This window comes from Zonotrichia albicollis, chromosome 1, assembly GCF_047830755.1.
Source record: "Zonotrichia albicollis isolate bZonAlb1 chromosome 1, bZonAlb1.hap1, whole genome shotgun sequence".
NCBI lineage: Eukaryota > Metazoa > Chordata > Aves > Passeriformes > Passerellidae > Zonotrichia > Zonotrichia albicollis.
The window spans coordinates 19,388,015-19,405,374 of NC_133819.1; the positions used below are offsets into that span (position 1 = coordinate 19,388,015).

At 35.4% G+C, this 17,360-nt stretch overlaps 1 protein-coding gene across 3 annotated transcripts in view; it reads right to left on the reverse strand.

Annotated features, from left to right (window-relative positions):
- Window positions 1-17,360, reverse strand: part of PLXDC2 (plexin domain containing 2) — a 258,860-nt gene that overhangs the window by 17,871 nt on the left and 223,629 nt on the right. For all 3 annotated transcript variants that reach the window (XM_026795770.2, XM_026795772.2, XM_005480311.4), the window contains 3 exons: window positions 15,931-16,084; window positions 14,455-14,493; window positions 2,926-3,086 (listed from right to left, as the gene is read on the reverse strand). In XM_026795770.2, coding sequence (XP_026651571.1) covers window positions 2,926-3,086; window positions 14,455-14,493; window positions 15,931-16,084 — 354 coding nt within the window. The remainder of the gene's footprint in view (window positions 1-2,925; window positions 3,087-14,454; window positions 14,494-15,930; window positions 16,085-17,360) is intronic.

The following is a 17,360-nucleotide window of genomic DNA, read 5'->3' on the forward strand; positions in this document are numbered from 1 at the left end:
GACTATAAAACAAATCTACTAAAAATTCCTTACATAGCCCTTAACCTAAAAAGCCCAACAAAATCTGATTGAAACTGACATTTTACCTACCAACTAGTGATAGTATCTTAGATATAAAAAGAAGTTTTTTTTCTATTCATTATATAGAGTTTTGAATGAGTGCTATGGTTAATGTCTATATGATGCCTCCATAAAATAACTTCTTTAAAAGTAAACACAAATTTGCCAGGTTCCTGTTCCATCTTTTGGTCAGCCTTAGAGTTACATTAATTACTAATGATAGATAAACTGATGTGGATCTTGATTTGACTTGAAGACTTGATGGCAGACTAAAGTGTATTTGTAATTTTTTAGACATCTGCAGGAGGGTGATGCCTGTCCATCTTTCACATCTTGTTTTAACTGTGCAATGTGCTTATTAATCAAGAGGCTCATAGGAAACAGTATTATTTTCTGAAATATTTATGTGCTTGTTCTTATTTCATGACCAAGTCCATGGCAATCCTCTTGAGCTCTTTTCCTAGAATGGTAATATTAGATCCATATTTCATTTATTTCCCATAAATAATGCAGCTTGTCTTCGTGGAGTATCATGTTATCTGTAACAGTTTACTCAAATATTTTTCAAATGCACAAATGCAATAAAGAATGATTTCTTGTAAGACTGGCCTATTTACACCAGTTTTGCCTGATTAATTTTTGAACTTCATTTTCAAAAGGCAGGTATGAGAAGATATTTTCTTCTTTGCATTGCTAACATGTAAATCCTATAGATCAGATGAATGTAATAATAATACAGTCTACTTATTATTCTTTTAATTGATCAAACGACTTTTTAATTTGAAAATTAAATTATTAAACTTATTAAAAGCAATTTGATTTCTGGAATGGATTAAACTGCTCTGTTCTATACTTATGATAACAAAAATAGTTTTAAAGTTTTGAAATTTGTGTAAGCATCCTGAGGTAGTCATCCCCTATTTCATCCCTTGCGATTTTCCCCACTACATCAGTGTTTGCACCACTCACAGGAGAAGGCCACCCCTTCACAACTAGTACTTTTTACAATTCTTGCTAATGCTGGTCCTTCACAAGTACCACATTTATCCTAGTAACCAACAGAGAATGAAGGTTATACCTTGTTTTGAATAAATTTTATTTTGAACTGATTTCTCCTTTATTTTATACAGAAAGTTTATGTTTTTCTATTTGTTCTGAATTACTACATTGCGTGCTGAAAGACATGTTAGCTGTGACTAATAATAGATTAATAGATTGATTAACGGCACCTAAGGATTAGATTCAGTGGAATGAGTTTAACAACACTGATTAAGGCATCTCTGTTTGCATGATGAGTATGCTATCAATGAAAGAAATAAATTAACATGCCCTATGTTTAAAACAGACAAACAAACAAAAAACGTGTATTGTAATTTGGAATTCTTCTCTTGTGGAAAAGTAGCGTTGCCATTTACTTAGCCTTTTCGATCACACCATGACAGATAAGAAACTTGCTTTTAGTAGAGTGAAAGAATAGAAATTCAATCCATATAAATTTAATCTGTGTGTGAAAAAAAGAAAGGGAAAAAACCTTCCCTTTCATACAAGGACTTCAGTGGAATTTTATTTGTCTATATCAACAGTGAACTGGCTTGAAATGCTGTGTAAACATGAGCGAAAACTATGTGTTATTATATGGATTCTGTTCCCTGATGGTTAGCACAGTTACATTACTAGAACAGGAATACTGATAAACAATTCATTCTGATTTCTGTCGCTACAATTCCATCTAAGAAGAATATTTATTATAATATGATGTTAAAGATGAATCATTCTGTTCAGGTTCATGTCTCACTTCAATTCTCATTGCTGTCACTAACAATAAATGTCTACATCTTCCTGGTCCAGGCTGTTACCTAAGCAATCCCTGAGGTATGTCCCTAGTGACACTTCCAGTGGTTTTACATCTTCACTGTTGTCCAATAGTAAGTCTCTGGGCTCTTCATATGAAGGGAATACCACAAGTGGGGGGTTCTGAACAGTCATCCCTTTCTTTCATGTTCAGCAAATCTGTACTTATCACAAGGCAGAGGGATGTTGAGGAGTTAAAGAAAAGAAACCACGAGGAGGTGTAGAAATTCATGGGTTTTTGTGGACACAAAAGCCTACGGAGATTCTCCTTTCTCATATTTTTGTCTATAGCAGAACTGAACTGACTAAATGTCAGCATCTGCAATGTAAGTATCTGCACCTAAGGTAGCTATCTGTATTTGAGGGAGAAAAATGTCAATTTCTCTAATCCTAAAGGGGATGTCTCCAAAAGGTAAGATGAATCACGGTCTAAAAGGGTCTGTTTCTACACTAATACAAAGAGCAGAAGAAATGATAGATGTTAAAAATTAGGTGAAAATATTTTCCACACTCAAGACAAAGTGTAAAAAGTTTCCTTTAAATGGTGTAAAGAACAGCTAATACAAATTTCCAGCTAAAACCGAACTAGAAGTCAGCTCTTCTGTAGAATTAAGAATGAATACTTTTTTCCTCCCTCCACAGGAAAATTATAGAAAAATTATATGTCCTGAAATAAAGTGACAGTGCACAGGAAAGGTAATGGAAAAAGGAGGAAAATGTGAGGAAAATGAAGGACAGGAAAGAGAAGTGGTGTGGTATCTGACATATATCTCTTAGATGTATGTCCTGTCTACAAGCAAAAGAAGTAATAGCAATGGTAAGCTAAAGGAGCAGAGTGACAAGCATGCTAAGAACAAAACAACATCCCCTGCTAGGAGAGCTCCTTTTCTTCAAGGATTACACTCTGAACAAGAAGACACTTTTTGATTCAGTTAAGAAAGATCTGTTTTGGAGTCTCCAAATACCCCAGCCAAGAGACAGGACTAGTGACACAGAGTGTTGCTCTTGTCTTACCTCTATAAAGAAGAGACTAGCTGCTGATGTTGGATGATGGTACATGTAGACAGTCACGAGGATGGCTGCAGCCACAACAAGCACCAGCACCAGGATGCCGACAATTAACCCAGTGTGGAGCGTTCCGCCTTTCTTCTCTGCCGCGCTGTCGTCTGTTGAAGCTGCACAAAGAGCACACTTCTTAGAACTGTAACTTATGCCTGACCCATTCTATTATGGCATAGATGGCAACTGAGCATTTGCTTTTTGTGTGTTACATGTACCTCATTTTCTACAGCCCAAGTTGGAAAAAGATATTAGATGTCTCTTTTCTACCACCGGGTACTCTCATAATCTTAATGAAGAGACTTTCACATGTTTTACTGATTCTAATAAAATAAATGATATTAATATCTTTTCTTTTGAACTTAAAAGGGACAGTCTGAAGTTCCTAATTGTCTTTATAATACAGTTTGCTTTGATTTTCCTTTAAAATTATTTCAATTATCCCACAGAGAAAAAAGTACTAATTGAATACATTTTGAACATTTTATTTTTCTTTAAATATTCCAGTTGAGACATGCCACAAACCCTTGTGAGGTCTAGGTATTAAACACATTCTGAAAGCCTTATTCATTAGCTTGTAGATGAGTTTGGAACTGATCCTTGCAACTGAATCAGACAGCCAAAAGTGCAACAGATGGATGCAAATATCCTGCAATATTTTGATCTTGGTCTCAATAGTATGCTCCACTTTGTGGAGTAAGGAACTGATTAACAGAATCAGAAGATAAAGCAAAAGATCCCAATAGATTGGGAAGACAAACTAGCATGTAGGAAACATTAATGATTTTAATAAAAAATTGCAAGCATGATACCCACTCTGGTACAGCTGAATCCTGCAGGTATCATTCTTTTTAAAAGTTCATGAGTATCTGTTCAAACAGGAACTTCAGTTTTAATTGTACTCATTTTGGACATGAATTTTGAGTTTATGTTTGAACAGGATCCAAAAACCAGGTCTCTCCCTGCTTAAATCCTACAAAGGGATTTACTTTGCTCTCATAGAGCTTAGTTCATACAAATGTATAGGAGTTTTGAAATGGAAAATTAGGTGTCAGCCTATGATTTGATTTGATTTGATTTGATTTTCACAATACATAGTGTGAACATTTCCAGGCAATTCTTTATACTGAAGTAGAGGAAAGGAGATATTACCTAGAGTGTGGAATTTCTATTTTTCAAATTTTCAAAATTTTCTTCAAAAGGGTCATTAAAATACTTTCTACTAGTTAGAGAACTATATAAAAAAGGATGCAAGATTCATGAAGAAGACAGGAAAGAAAAGTGATCCAAAAAAAGATTCCTCTTCTTTTCAGACAGCAGAATCTTTTGCTTGACATAGCCATCAATATTCACTTCATTTGAGAACAGATGAATGTATAGAAACACCAGTCTTAGTTTCTGGTCATGCACTGTAACAATATTTAGTACTTGTACATATTTTTCAAATTTCCATACAAAAGGAAATTAAGCAACTGAAAGGCCATCAGAAAAGGCCTGCTTGATTGTACATCCTCTTGCTTGGACTGTTAATTCCCATGGATGAACAGTTTGTTCTGAGTCACCCTACTGAGAAGGAACTGTTCCTGCAAAGGAGCAGAGAATTCATAGCTTCTTTGTCTCATAATTATCTTTTTGACAGTTTCATACTCTTTAATGTCATATTTGTGCATCAAAAAATACTTTGTCATGTACCCATTTTCAGGCTGATTTTCACTAAATGAGCAATTTGTATTGTTACTATGTTATGGTTGAAGGCATAACATCATATTCTGCATTTTAAAAAGTTCGGGACTTCAGCAAAGGTGCAACAACTCTATAAAGGTCATCCCTTTAATCCCTTTTGATCTGATATTTTCTCAGCTTTCAGCATCCAGCTTTGCAAACTACAGCAGTCTCTTTGAAACAGCACAGGTGTCAACTGCCTGCCCAGATTTCTGCTAGTCAGGGGTGGAGCTCTGTGTGGACATCAGTGCAGAATGCCAAATGCAAAAAAGAAAAAAAAAAAAAAGGAAACAGAAGAAATGCTTTCCTTAAATTGCATCAAGTTTAAGTAACTTGTAATTTCCATAATAGAAATTCAGTCCATTGACCCCAGGGCTCAAATACTCATGAGAAATTGATTTCACTCTCTTTGCACAGAGACAATAAACAACATTGTCAACACTGAAAATACTCTTTGCTGCAAAATCAACAGTCAGTTCTTTTAAAAAGCCACCAAGGGAAATAGATAAAAAAAAAGGACTTGGAAACTTTTTCAGGTGTAGAAGTCTTACTAAGATTATCATAGCATGTCTATTGTTCCAGGCAAGGCTATACCCATGGAAGGCTATTTGTTTTATGACCAGTCCTTTCCCAAAAGCAGTTTTCTCTATGGAACTTTCCCCAGACTTTCATTTTCTTATGCTCAAGAAGCAATTGTTACATATAATATACTCTATATTTTTAATGTCTTCTCAAAATCTTAAATGTATTAGACTTTTAAGCTGAAGGAGTCTGTTAATATCTCCAAGGTCAGTCTGCTTCTCATTAGGTGCTGAATGACTGGATAGAAAGAGCAAGTAGCCTTTTTTCCCTAATATAAAGGCACAGAATCAGAACAAGAAATAGCTGTACTGATACTGTAATGTTTAAAAAAATAAAAGTGAAAACACAATAAAAATGTCCCTATTGTTTCCATTAGAAACACATAAAGACTATAAAATCTTTGATTTAAAATACCTATTATGTCTCTAGTTACACTTGGGCTAGCTTCTTTTGGTGTAGGAAAACAAAAAAAACTCTCAAGGAATGAACATTGAAGATCTTATTTTGGCACACAGGACTGTGAGGCTGACTTTAACAGAACAAAGACACAAACTGAAACTGCTTTTGTGTTTACAAACTGCTGCTTGCTCTTTGTAAACACATTCGGGGTACATTGGCAACATGACTTTTCTTATAACTGCATATTAACTCTTGAGGTCTGTAAAATAATGAAATGCATTGTTTTTTACTATCTAATTTTAAAGTTTACAAAAAGTTTCTACTGTGATAGTTTTATACATGAGAAAATGAAATTGTGAGACATACAATTACACCTCTTATGATATGAGATACAAAAGAGTTCAATTTCCAGAGATTACGGTCTCTGTCTGTGAGAACAGATATACAAAATATTTTACAGGAAAAATGAGGAAAAATAGATGAACTTCTGGTACTTCCTGGCTAGAAAATTTCCTTTCTATAGAGTGATGTGGAACAAAAGGTGAATGACAGACAGAAATGTAGAATTTCATTGCAGATTTGGAAAATAAAATTTTGCTTTTCCCTCCAAATAAGGCATTCCTTTTTGCTCTTGCATTTTGATCAGCTGGTAAAAGACCATGTGGAAAAAAACCCATTGGATTTGAACCTCCAGTTCAAACTCACTTTTATGCACATGAATCATTAAGGGATAAAACACAACACCTTATTTGACCCTCCTGACTGACACATAAAGCCAGGGATGTAGATGATTTAAACAGCAACAATCAGCCTGAATATGATAACTCAGTCCCAAACTTGGTTCTTTTCTCCCCTCTTTTTGGCAGAAGAATGCATTTTCTCCTTTTTGGTTAGCAAAAGAGCAGAAACCTTCTCTTGCTTCATGTTCTGGGGCAACTATAGATCAAGTTCACTCACCAGCCCTCCACCCTATTACATATATATTTTCTAGCCTGGAAACTGTGTCACTCCTATTTGCATGACTGTGGGTTTGAGTTAACAGGCTCCTGCCAAGAGGGAGAACATAATGTTTAGGACAGCTGAGCACAATCTTACAGGTACAGTGAGCTCAACAGAGCCACCAGATTTTCCCCTTCTTCTGGGCCTCCATTTACATCTGGAATATGAATCTACCAGGAGACTTCTTGCTTTATGGGGCAGGTATATGGTTCTTCACACACAAGTTTTTTCCCTGTATATAACACAGATTCCTGAAAAGATGATTAATGGTGCGTGGGAGAGAATAAGGGAATGTGCAGTTGGAAGGATTCTCCAGAGACTCAAGGGAATTCCCATAAAAATTTTCTCTCTACCTCTTTTAGGAACAGCATGCTCTGGAGTTCTCAACTTATTCACAGTAATGGAGTGTGATTTTCTTGATTTGTGGGTTCAATCCCTTAGCATTTGTTAACATTTTGAGGTTAAGCCATAGCTTTACTGGTTTCAGGATGATTTATTAAGTTATAGCTCAGCTAATGCTTTAAAAATTGATTTTCAATTGCATGTAAGGAATGAAAGGTGGTCTCTGAGTGAGAATATTATGAACTATAACACACAAAATCAGAATTCAGTATCTGGCTTCACTATCAATTTTCTGTGGGAGCCAGGGCAAACTCAGTAAGTCTCTCCAAGACTGTTCAACTGCTTAGTGTAGTAAACTGATGAGAGTCCATTACAATCAAATCCCTCTGTTTACAGGATGACAGTACTCTAAATATGTTAGCTAAGGGCTTTCATTCATCTGCTCTAAAATATCACCTAATGCTACAACATTTGTCATCTGTATTAATTTTAGTATCAATTTTAGTTTGAGCTGGTTGAGACCATGTAAGCCATTACAATACTAAGGTAGCATCAAACAGTTGTCATCATGAAGCTCAATAAGTGCCATGAAGGACCACTCAATTTTTCTGTAAAAGCAGCTGATTCAAGTTCAGATGAAAAAAAAAGTTAGCAATTTATAAGAATTCCAATTCTGTCACCCCATTGACTCAACCCTACTGAAAGCAAACACAAGACAATAAGGTAAAGCAGGCTGTTCCTCTCTAATGCTGCGTCTAATGCTTGTAGAGTTACTCACCACAGTGCCCACCACATCTTTGGGACACAGAACAACTTCAGATATTTCAACTTCAATGCAAAATGCACAACTATATGAGCTTTCCTTCACCTGACCATAATTTTTGCCATTCTTTACAGTGACCATGCACACAGATGTCAAAGATGAGTGAGCAGTGTAGAGAAGATTGGAGAAGGCTACTAACTGCAGAACTGGCTTAACTCCATGTAAAATAGGAAGTTAGAGACAGAAAATCACAGGACCTTTGTGTGCCCCAGCTGTCACATTGCCATAGCACTGTGACAGCAACAGGAGCAAATGATAAAACTAAAGAAAGCAGCCTTTTCTTAAAAGTATATCCAGTTTTTTCCATGAAGTCCCCCTTAAGATCTGCACTTGAAGCTATGTGATGCTTTCCCATTAACCCTTTGATCTGGTACAAAGTCAGCAAAATGTAAATTTGTGACCAACAAAGTCAGCTGTGTCCCTTTACAACAAAGTCATGACAACTGTAAGAGTAGAATACCATACACCATTTTATATCTTTCTTAAAAAACTAAAGAGAAACAAAATTAGTATGCTAGATTTCAATATATGTTGAAATGTCTACACACAGCTCCTCTGTTTTTTTGACATCATGCTTCTTCAATGTGATATATAACACTTAATATGATAAAAAATGTCCTCTTTTGCTCAAGGAGAAAGTGATAGTTTCTTTCTAGGGGTTGTTTGGCAACAAAACTGGGATGTAGTGGAGATGCAAAAACTCTGGAAAGGGCACAACTCTCTTTTTATAAGAAACCTTTAAGTACAATTCAAAGTAACATGAAGCAAGTGGAAAATAATAGCTTATTTATGCAACTAATAAGAATAAATATTATTGATGTAATATTCTATTTTTTTCAACCAGAATGGATGAGTTCAGCACTTTTCATCTGTACTTGCTTTAAAAAACATGCTTGTAGCCTACTGGCCACTGCATGTAATATGTAAGATATAATTTCTTCCTGTGTCTGATTCATGAGGAAGTTGGGAATATTTATATAAGAGGCTGTTGCTTTTCCAAGCTTGTGTTCTTGGCTTTGGCCCAATTATACCATACTGAACTCCAGCAAGGCTGTATAGGCTTTCCTTAAATCCCAGGTTTTACTGGGAAGAAAGAACTTGAATTACACTTGCCTATCATTTCGTGTTTCATACAGTAACATACTATGGTAGATCCCACACTTTTTGCTAAAAGCACTGCTTCCTATTCTGAGTGTTACAGCTGAATTTGCAGGAAACATAGACCAGCATTTAGGGAAATTAGTTGGGTCTAAATTTCAACTTTGATCATACCAAAGACAAGAGAGTTCTAATTTTTATCAAAACCTGTCACTAATGTGAGCTGAGAAGAGGCTGCTGAGAAATGAGAGAGGAGAAACAGCTTGGAAAAAGTTCAGAGAAAAATAGAGAATAAAATGAGGAAATGTATCAGCATTTCTTAACCTATAATCTGAAGTGTGAAATCAAATACAGGAACAATCCCTGACTTACTTGAGTTATATTTTATTTGTTCCTTTTGGACTATCTTTCCTACATTAATAAAAGAAAAAAGGTAAAAAAAATCAGATAACCTCTGTTTACAGGGCTCTTTCTGGTTTATCTGATAATGAAGGTGATTAATTTTTCTTGAATCCATATATCTTCATATTTTTATCTTCTGAGTACATTTCTATCCATCACCACCTATTCCACTTCACTCTGGTCTGACACTTTTTTTTTCTTCTATTTGCAAGACTTCATAGAAACCATTTCAAAACTTCTCTTTGGTAAGATTTTATTTATACAAATACAGCACATGGCATAGCACAGATAAAGCAAACTTTATGACCAGTTTTTTCTTCAAGGAAATCCTTGCTGTGGTAATTGTGTGAACCCTGCAAATTTAGGGGAACACCAGCATTTTTGAGTCAGTGGAACACACAGAAGTAAACATATAATTACATAATCCACTAACTAATCTCAACAAGATTTTTGCAATAATGATATAAACCTTAAATCCTCTTTTCTTTCACGACAAAAGACTGGGAAAAAAGTTCTAACTCTTGGCCTGCAGGTTTCTGAACAGGAATGGAAAAAAACACATGAGCTAGGACAACCTGAAGATAATCGAAGGAAACCTTAGGTACCTACAAGATGCCACTCTTAGTCTGCAATTTAGATTTTACTCTGTATCTTGTAGAGTTAGGCACCCCATATAGTAACATATGCCAGCCTGGGCACTTCTTTTAGCATGATATTTAATTACTTTCTCTTGCCATTGGCTAGGAGAAAGGCCTAAAAGAACAGCTTGTGGATTCCTGGCTAGCACCAGATGAGATGAAGCATCTGGAAGGTCATTTCCTGTGGCTAGGCTAAGTTCTTGCAGTAAAAAAACAAGCCATATCTTGTCAATCTTATCTTATACAAAGTCCACTTTAAAACAGTTTTAAGCTCCCACAAAAGGTTACGTTTATAATTTTTTGATTTATTGTGTTTTACTTTAAAATTGGGGAAGACTCATCTAATTCATAGTGACTTATTAAGCTGAGTCACTTGATTTTGGATTGTGTGGTCATAATAACTTCCTCTAAGAAAAAAATATTTGTTTTGCCTGAAAAGCTGGCTTATTTCTTTGGTGAAATATATCTAATTTTCTAAATAATTTAGCAACTTAACATATTAGGAAGAAAAAAGTTATATGACTCGTATCAGGTATTAGATGGTGTTTTATGTCTTGCAGCTGGAGTTCAGGGTACAGAAGAAAAAAAAGGACTACATTTTCTCTATAATTGAAATTAGGAAGGCAGATGACTTATGGAAGCTAGTTTCCAGACATAGGACACAATTGGACAAAATAGTCTTGAGTAAGTTTATCACTATATAAAGTATATAAAAGTACTCTTTTTCCAAAACTTTGTCTACATTTTGGTAATTTCTAACTGAGTTTCCTAATCTCTCAAAATCAAATTAAGCTCTCTGTAGCACGAACATTAATCCTGTTAGTACATTCCTGTTAGGTGTATCTAGATCTTCTTTGAAAATGTCCAGACAAAAGTGAAAATAACATGATACTGACATTTCCTAGAACTACATATGCTGGGATGAGCTTGTTAACAAATAAATTAAACAGCTTTTTTTCCTTCAATAGTTTGTTTTTTTAGTTTTCCTTTTTTTCACAGCTTTCCTTTTTTTGAAACAGAATTTTCTGTATGAAATTGATTCACCTTGAGGAATGAAAAGTGTGGCATTTGCCTGATACCTGCTGTCCAAAAGATATAGGCTTTTCTTTTGAGTTTTAAAGCTGAAGGACTGTAAAGGACTCATGGCAATCTAATCATCAAAACAAAGTGTCTAAAAATGTCAAATAAAATCTCTAGATGTGCTGGTCAGTCATCTAAATCATCCACCAGAGAGTTCTCAACAAGAAAATATTGCATTACAGGATAGCCATGGCCAATTGTTCACAGTTTTTATGAAAAATTAGGCTTTTAAAATGTTTAGTCAGTTGTGTTAAATTTTAAGAAAATGAAAAAGCAACTGAATCTGAAATTAATAACAAAAAATGGTACATTTTTAGTGCTGGACATCTCTTAGAACGTATAAAATGCTTATCATCTTAAGGACAACCAAGATATAACAAAAATTGTGATGGCATGCCACTTGTATTTTAAAACAGTCTAGGCATGCATTTGTCATGTCTGTAAAGAAAGAGAAAGGCAGAAGAAACAAAGCCCAGCAAATTTGAAATGTACATTAAGATATGCCACAAAACAGTGGCTGGATTACTGTAAAGTCGCAAAAGATTTTCTCATACAATTCAGAGGTCAAAGCAGTATGAACAGAACAAAAAATTAAATTTATAACAATTTATAAATTTATAATATTTGGTTTCAAAAGTTCTAGACAGAGGTGAGATGTAGAATTTCTATGCAATCCTTTTGTTCTACCTAACCAGATATCGACTGCTATCACCCAAGGACACATCAAACTATAGGCAATCATTGATCCAATATGGCTTTGGTTTTCCATTATAAAGGGCTCCCTTTCATTAGAGTTTTAAAAGATTTAGTATGAGAAAGTAAAGACCCTGTATTCATGACCTGGAATAATCTACTCTTTATGAAAGGCTGACAAACCACAGAGAATCAAAGAATGTGCCTGCGGCTACAGAGGTTTTATCTGAGTCTAATCTAGGGGACACTAGAAAATTCAATGTATAATTGAAGATTCATCAAAAAGAGCTTCTTAGATTCAAAGATACATTTACTGTGTGAATGAGAAATCCTGGAGTGTTGCTTTGCTTTTGTGTTGTTTGAAGTAATTTTATTTTTTTTTTAATTTCAAGAATAAAAGGAAAGCTCAAGTAAAATGAATAATCTCATCAGGTGTTGGTTTGTCCTCCTAAAATGCAGCAGCTTTCTCTGTGGAAATGAACTTTCTATATATAGCCAATGCTTCAAACCCTACACCTCACCTACCAAGGAGGCCACAGCCATCTACAATTTGCTCCAGGATTCAACACTTTTACATAGTTTTTCTTTTCAGATCTTGGGCACAAAACAAACAAGTGAGAAAACAATCCCGCTGCAATTCCCAAACTGAAAGAAATATGAATGTGTTTTCTAAACCCCACTTTTGGAATAATTTTTTATATAACAGCATAGTTTTAGCTTTGTATGAGATGCTCATGATGAAGAGCTGCCTGTTCCTGAGTCAGCCACCTGCCACAGAGCGTTGGCTCACAGGGCAGTGTGAGCACTTTTCAGCCAGGATCACACCTCCAGTTCAGAGCACACGTGGAACAGGAGAGAGAATGAAGTGCTGACTATTGACCTCTAAGAGCACTGAAGCACTTTTCACAATAAAATAAGAAGCAATTTGAGAGAAAGTTTCAGGGACATTTCCATGGACAAAATGCTTAAAAGTACCACATTGAGTTTACAGATCACTTTATTCCAAGGGATTACTTATGCCTCAAAGCAATGTCAAAAAACACCACTGCCAAAAACCGGACAATTCAATGCCCAATACAGATTGTGACCAGCCCTGCTGTGGCTGGTGACAGCAAAATAACAAGGGGAGACTGGCAAGGAAGAGGATGAGAAATGCCCCCGTCGAGTGAACAGATCTCTAGTTTGAGTGAGGAGAAAATAATGGCTGAATATGACTAAAAAACAAATGGCAGGGAAAGAGACCAACAAGCTAAGTGGCATCTGCACTCTGTGTTTTTTCAAAACTTGAGTAATTCTCTGTGAGGGTCCTGAGAAACTGCTATATCTCAGCTGTTCTGAAGTGCTGTATGCAATCTCTCTGCCCATGATGTTGGGGTCCCCATGTAAGCTCAGGCCCAAACCCAAGCTATGTTGCAGATGAACCTATATTCAATCCCATCTCTGATCTTGTGGCCTGGACCAGCACTAAAGATAGCTTGTCTCCAGTCCTGTCCATGGACTGTGCTGCCTTGGATTGGCCTTGGAGCTGTTTATTCCTTTGCTCTTGCAGAATTCCTGTGTAGATGTGGTTTATAATCTCCCCTTCTCTAGGACCACTGATGGGAGATGCTCTCTCTGGTCCTTTCCTGAACTGTCTGTTGGCATCTGTGCCCCTTTGCTCCCTTCTTTGCCAGCCTGGTTTCCTGCCTTGTCCCTGGGTCTGCCTCATTGCTGCAGACTCAGCTGATGGTCACTAGACCAGGGTTGACCCCTGTAGCTTCCCTGAGCTGCTGGGATTGCCTTGTGCCTTGCCTGTGTCTGCTGCCACACTTGGATGCCTGTTCCCTTGACCCATGAGAGAAACTTCATGTTCCCTGCTTGGAAAGGCAATCAGAGCCAATAATATTCCCCTTAATATCAGTGGAAATGTGATTTATTTAAATTTGCTCAGCAAATCTTCCTCTGCTTTGATAGACCATTCTGAAGCCTTCAGAAATTAACCCAAATCTTCCTTTTCACTTCAGCTAGCCCTCCTTTGGCAATGAGCACAGGTGCAGGCGACGTCTGACAACTCAGTCCTATTCTATTAGGGGAATGCTCATCCACTTCAAAGGCAGAAGGAAAAATCTCAGGTCTCAGTCCTTGAACTCACAAAGAAGATTACAAAATTAGTCCCCTGCAGAGCCTCATTTAACAGGGGCCTTTATGGCAAAGGTGATCTTATTAACTTGCACAGGGAATGTGCTTGGAGAATGTGCAGGATCTCTGCTAGTACAGACATAGATATAAAATGGGTATGCTTATTAACAAAATGTCATGTCATGATTCACTACTGTGAATGACTTTATAGCACAATATTATTATTTAGAACTAGCACCATATACTCTTAAGACAGTTAAATAAAACTGCATTATTATAGTTAATAACTGTATTAATACTGCATTACTAGTCAATAATTATATTAATACAATTAAAGTTTGTTTAATATGTCCATAATTGAACAAGCTCTTTAATTACAGAATGCTAAAGAGAATTGTAAATATTTAGTTTCCTAAGCAGTTCCTAAGTTTATTTGCCCTACTTATCTTCCACACAGATGTGGGATGCTGGAGTCCCTTGAGAGTCTAGTAAAAATTATTTCTACAATCGGATTTTGATTAATAAAGTTCAGTGAAGTATAATTTGACAAAATACTGACACTATTTATAGACAAAAAAAATATCTTACCTCCATTATCTTTTAGGTGCAGTGCTATCTTGGTGTCATCTATAAAGGAAATTCAAAGTTAGTTGAAGGAAAAAGCATTTTTTTAGGTCATGATTCACTTTAGCAATAGGTTTCTAATGATAAATACATTCCACAACAAGAAAATTATTTAGTCCTCAACTTGATGAGAGCTAGATTGTGGTTTTCCTTACACTGAACACGACACTTTCTTACCATTAAAAAAACCCCTACTTACAAGAGTGTTAAAGCATTCAGGAGCATTCAAAAAACTAGCAAATAAGGGTATGAGAGCTTGTGTCATAATGTTTTTCAATAATTCGTATATATTACATATTCACACATAGCTTGAGCATTCTATCATATGAAGGACTATATGAACCAACATATGTCAACAAAGTAAGACAATGACTTCATTTCTTTTTGAAGAATCTTGGAAAAGTCTACTAATACCAAACCCTATTTACTTCCTTTTATTAAACCCTATTTACTTATTCCTCTTTTTCTTGTGAATTTTAATGAACAGAATTCCAGAAAATATTCCTTTTAATGCAGTCCAAATGCTGCACTGACAGTTTCTAAACTATTGCGTAAAATGAACCGGTCTTTCTTATCAGTAGATTCCCACCTTGAAATGTCTTCAGCTCAGATTTTCCTGTCACAGGTTACTCGGAAAATCTCTGCCTAGTTCTTTTTCTTGTGTTAACATACAATTTCAACAAACACACACACACACACACACACACACACACACACACACACACACACATATTTTATAGATGATCTTTGATTAATCTGAATTAGCTTTCTTGCCCAGATGAATTTCCTCCAAAGGCAGGAGAGCAGAATGTCCCAAGTTCAAAAAGGTAAGATTTAAGCAGCCATTGGGATGAGGATTATAACTGACCCACCATTGCTTACCCAGTTAATTCAGTTCAGAAGCCTAGAGAAATTACTTCACAACAGTAAGCACTACATGAAAAGAACAATGCCAATTGACTGAAAAAAGGTAAACAGGCATATTTCAAAGAGGTTTTTATTTTGGATTATCTATAATTTTCACTTGGCTAAACAGAATCCATAAAAGAATTACAAATACATTAAGTCTGTGACGGGAATTTCTTCTAGATTTAGCAGGGACCTTTACTAATACTATATCAGCAGGTTTTGGACTACTGCCTGAATGTAAAGGAGCGGGAAAAAAGTCATTGTAACCTAAGTTTTCATTGTAATCTGAAGTCTTCCTAACTTGTCCTTACTTCTCCATCAGCATTCTCTCCTTGAGCCTTCATTCCCTTCTCACCTTACTGGTGCAAGAGTGAGCAAATTAAAAGCAAGAGCCTTGAAGGCAATTCCCAACTCCTTCTGCTGTCCCAGAGGGAAAAGGCTGTCATCAACACATATTTAAAGGAAATAAATTTCTTTCTGAGTTGTAAATTGCTTTTTTTCAAGTGTAAAAATGCCGTGTATACGTGTCACCTTCTGTGGGCAGGCTGGTTGGAAGGTGGGAAGTGGTGGATCCTCTGGTGGTTGTTAAAACTCTGAACCTTGTGGTGGTTGGCAGAAGGGTGGTGGTGGAGTACAGAGGTGTTTCAGTTGTGTCTATATTCCTCTCACAAATCTTATCCTTTGACTGTTGGGAAACAACAGAAACAAGGAAGAGCAAATTAATTCTCAGTGGAAACCGTCAAGAATGAAGAGTTTAATCATGGACAAGTTGCTGTGATAAAAAGAGTGAAAACAGACACTAGATAAAGAAAATTCAAGAGCTTTGTCTTTTAATTTTTTTTTCCTTTTCCACTTTCAAGTATCTATGAAGACTTCAGCAACATATATTTTTTCATTTATCTGCAAAATTTACAGCTCTTCATTGTTAATTACAAAGGCAGCCCAGATTGTCAAACTTATTTCCCTCAATCAAGGTTTAACATCTAAGTTTATAATTCAGACTTTTACTAATCTGTAAAAGAGTAAAACTGCCATCAATCCAGGTGACATAAAACATGTTAAAAAAGATATGTGGGAATTAAATAGTAGCTCTTCGAAGTGCCCAATGTGTAGTTTACTGGAGCAATTAATTAGGCTTTACATGGAATTATCACAGATGCCTGAAATGTGTGCATGTATTCAGCCTATAGAATATTTATTCACTACAATAAATCAATCCATTCACTATATGCCTATTAATTCAAATAATATTAAAGTGTAATGTATTTTTGTATAAATAAAAACATAATATATAAATAGAAAAACCTATTATTGTAAAATATAAACATCAAAAATAATAAAATTTTTATACTAGATTTGCAAACTATAAATAAAATTCACTATCAAATGATAAATATTTATTTGCATGGGCAAATATTTTGATACAGAGTCCGCTTGCTTTTTTTTTCTCCCAAGTTCTGGACATTTTTAAAAGTCTGAAGATGCAATGAATAATTTCTTTTATGGTTCACACAGTTTTACAGGAAAATACATCCAATTATCTTTCAGCATTTTACTCCTGCTGTCCCCATTCATTTTAATGAGAAGTGGAGTCATGCAAACCTTTATTTCATTTTATTGAGATCTGGCTGTCAAAACCCAGTGGACACTGTTTTTCTTTTAATATTCACAGACATTTTATAATTAGTTTTTTTTACTTTAAACTATATATTACATTACAGAATTGTATCAGTACATGCAGGATAGTTATTCTTCACATTTTTTCGTATTTTTCTTTAAAAATACTGTTAATTTCACTGACGTAACTATGTCAAAGTTTAGCTCAAAATTAATATTAAAAATAAAGAAACCTTACAATGAGAATCATCATTATTTATCCTTTTGAGTGAAGCATCTAAAATTAACCATTGTGTGCTAAATTTTGATCCTTCCTGGAACTCTAGCAGTCAGGCTCAGGCATA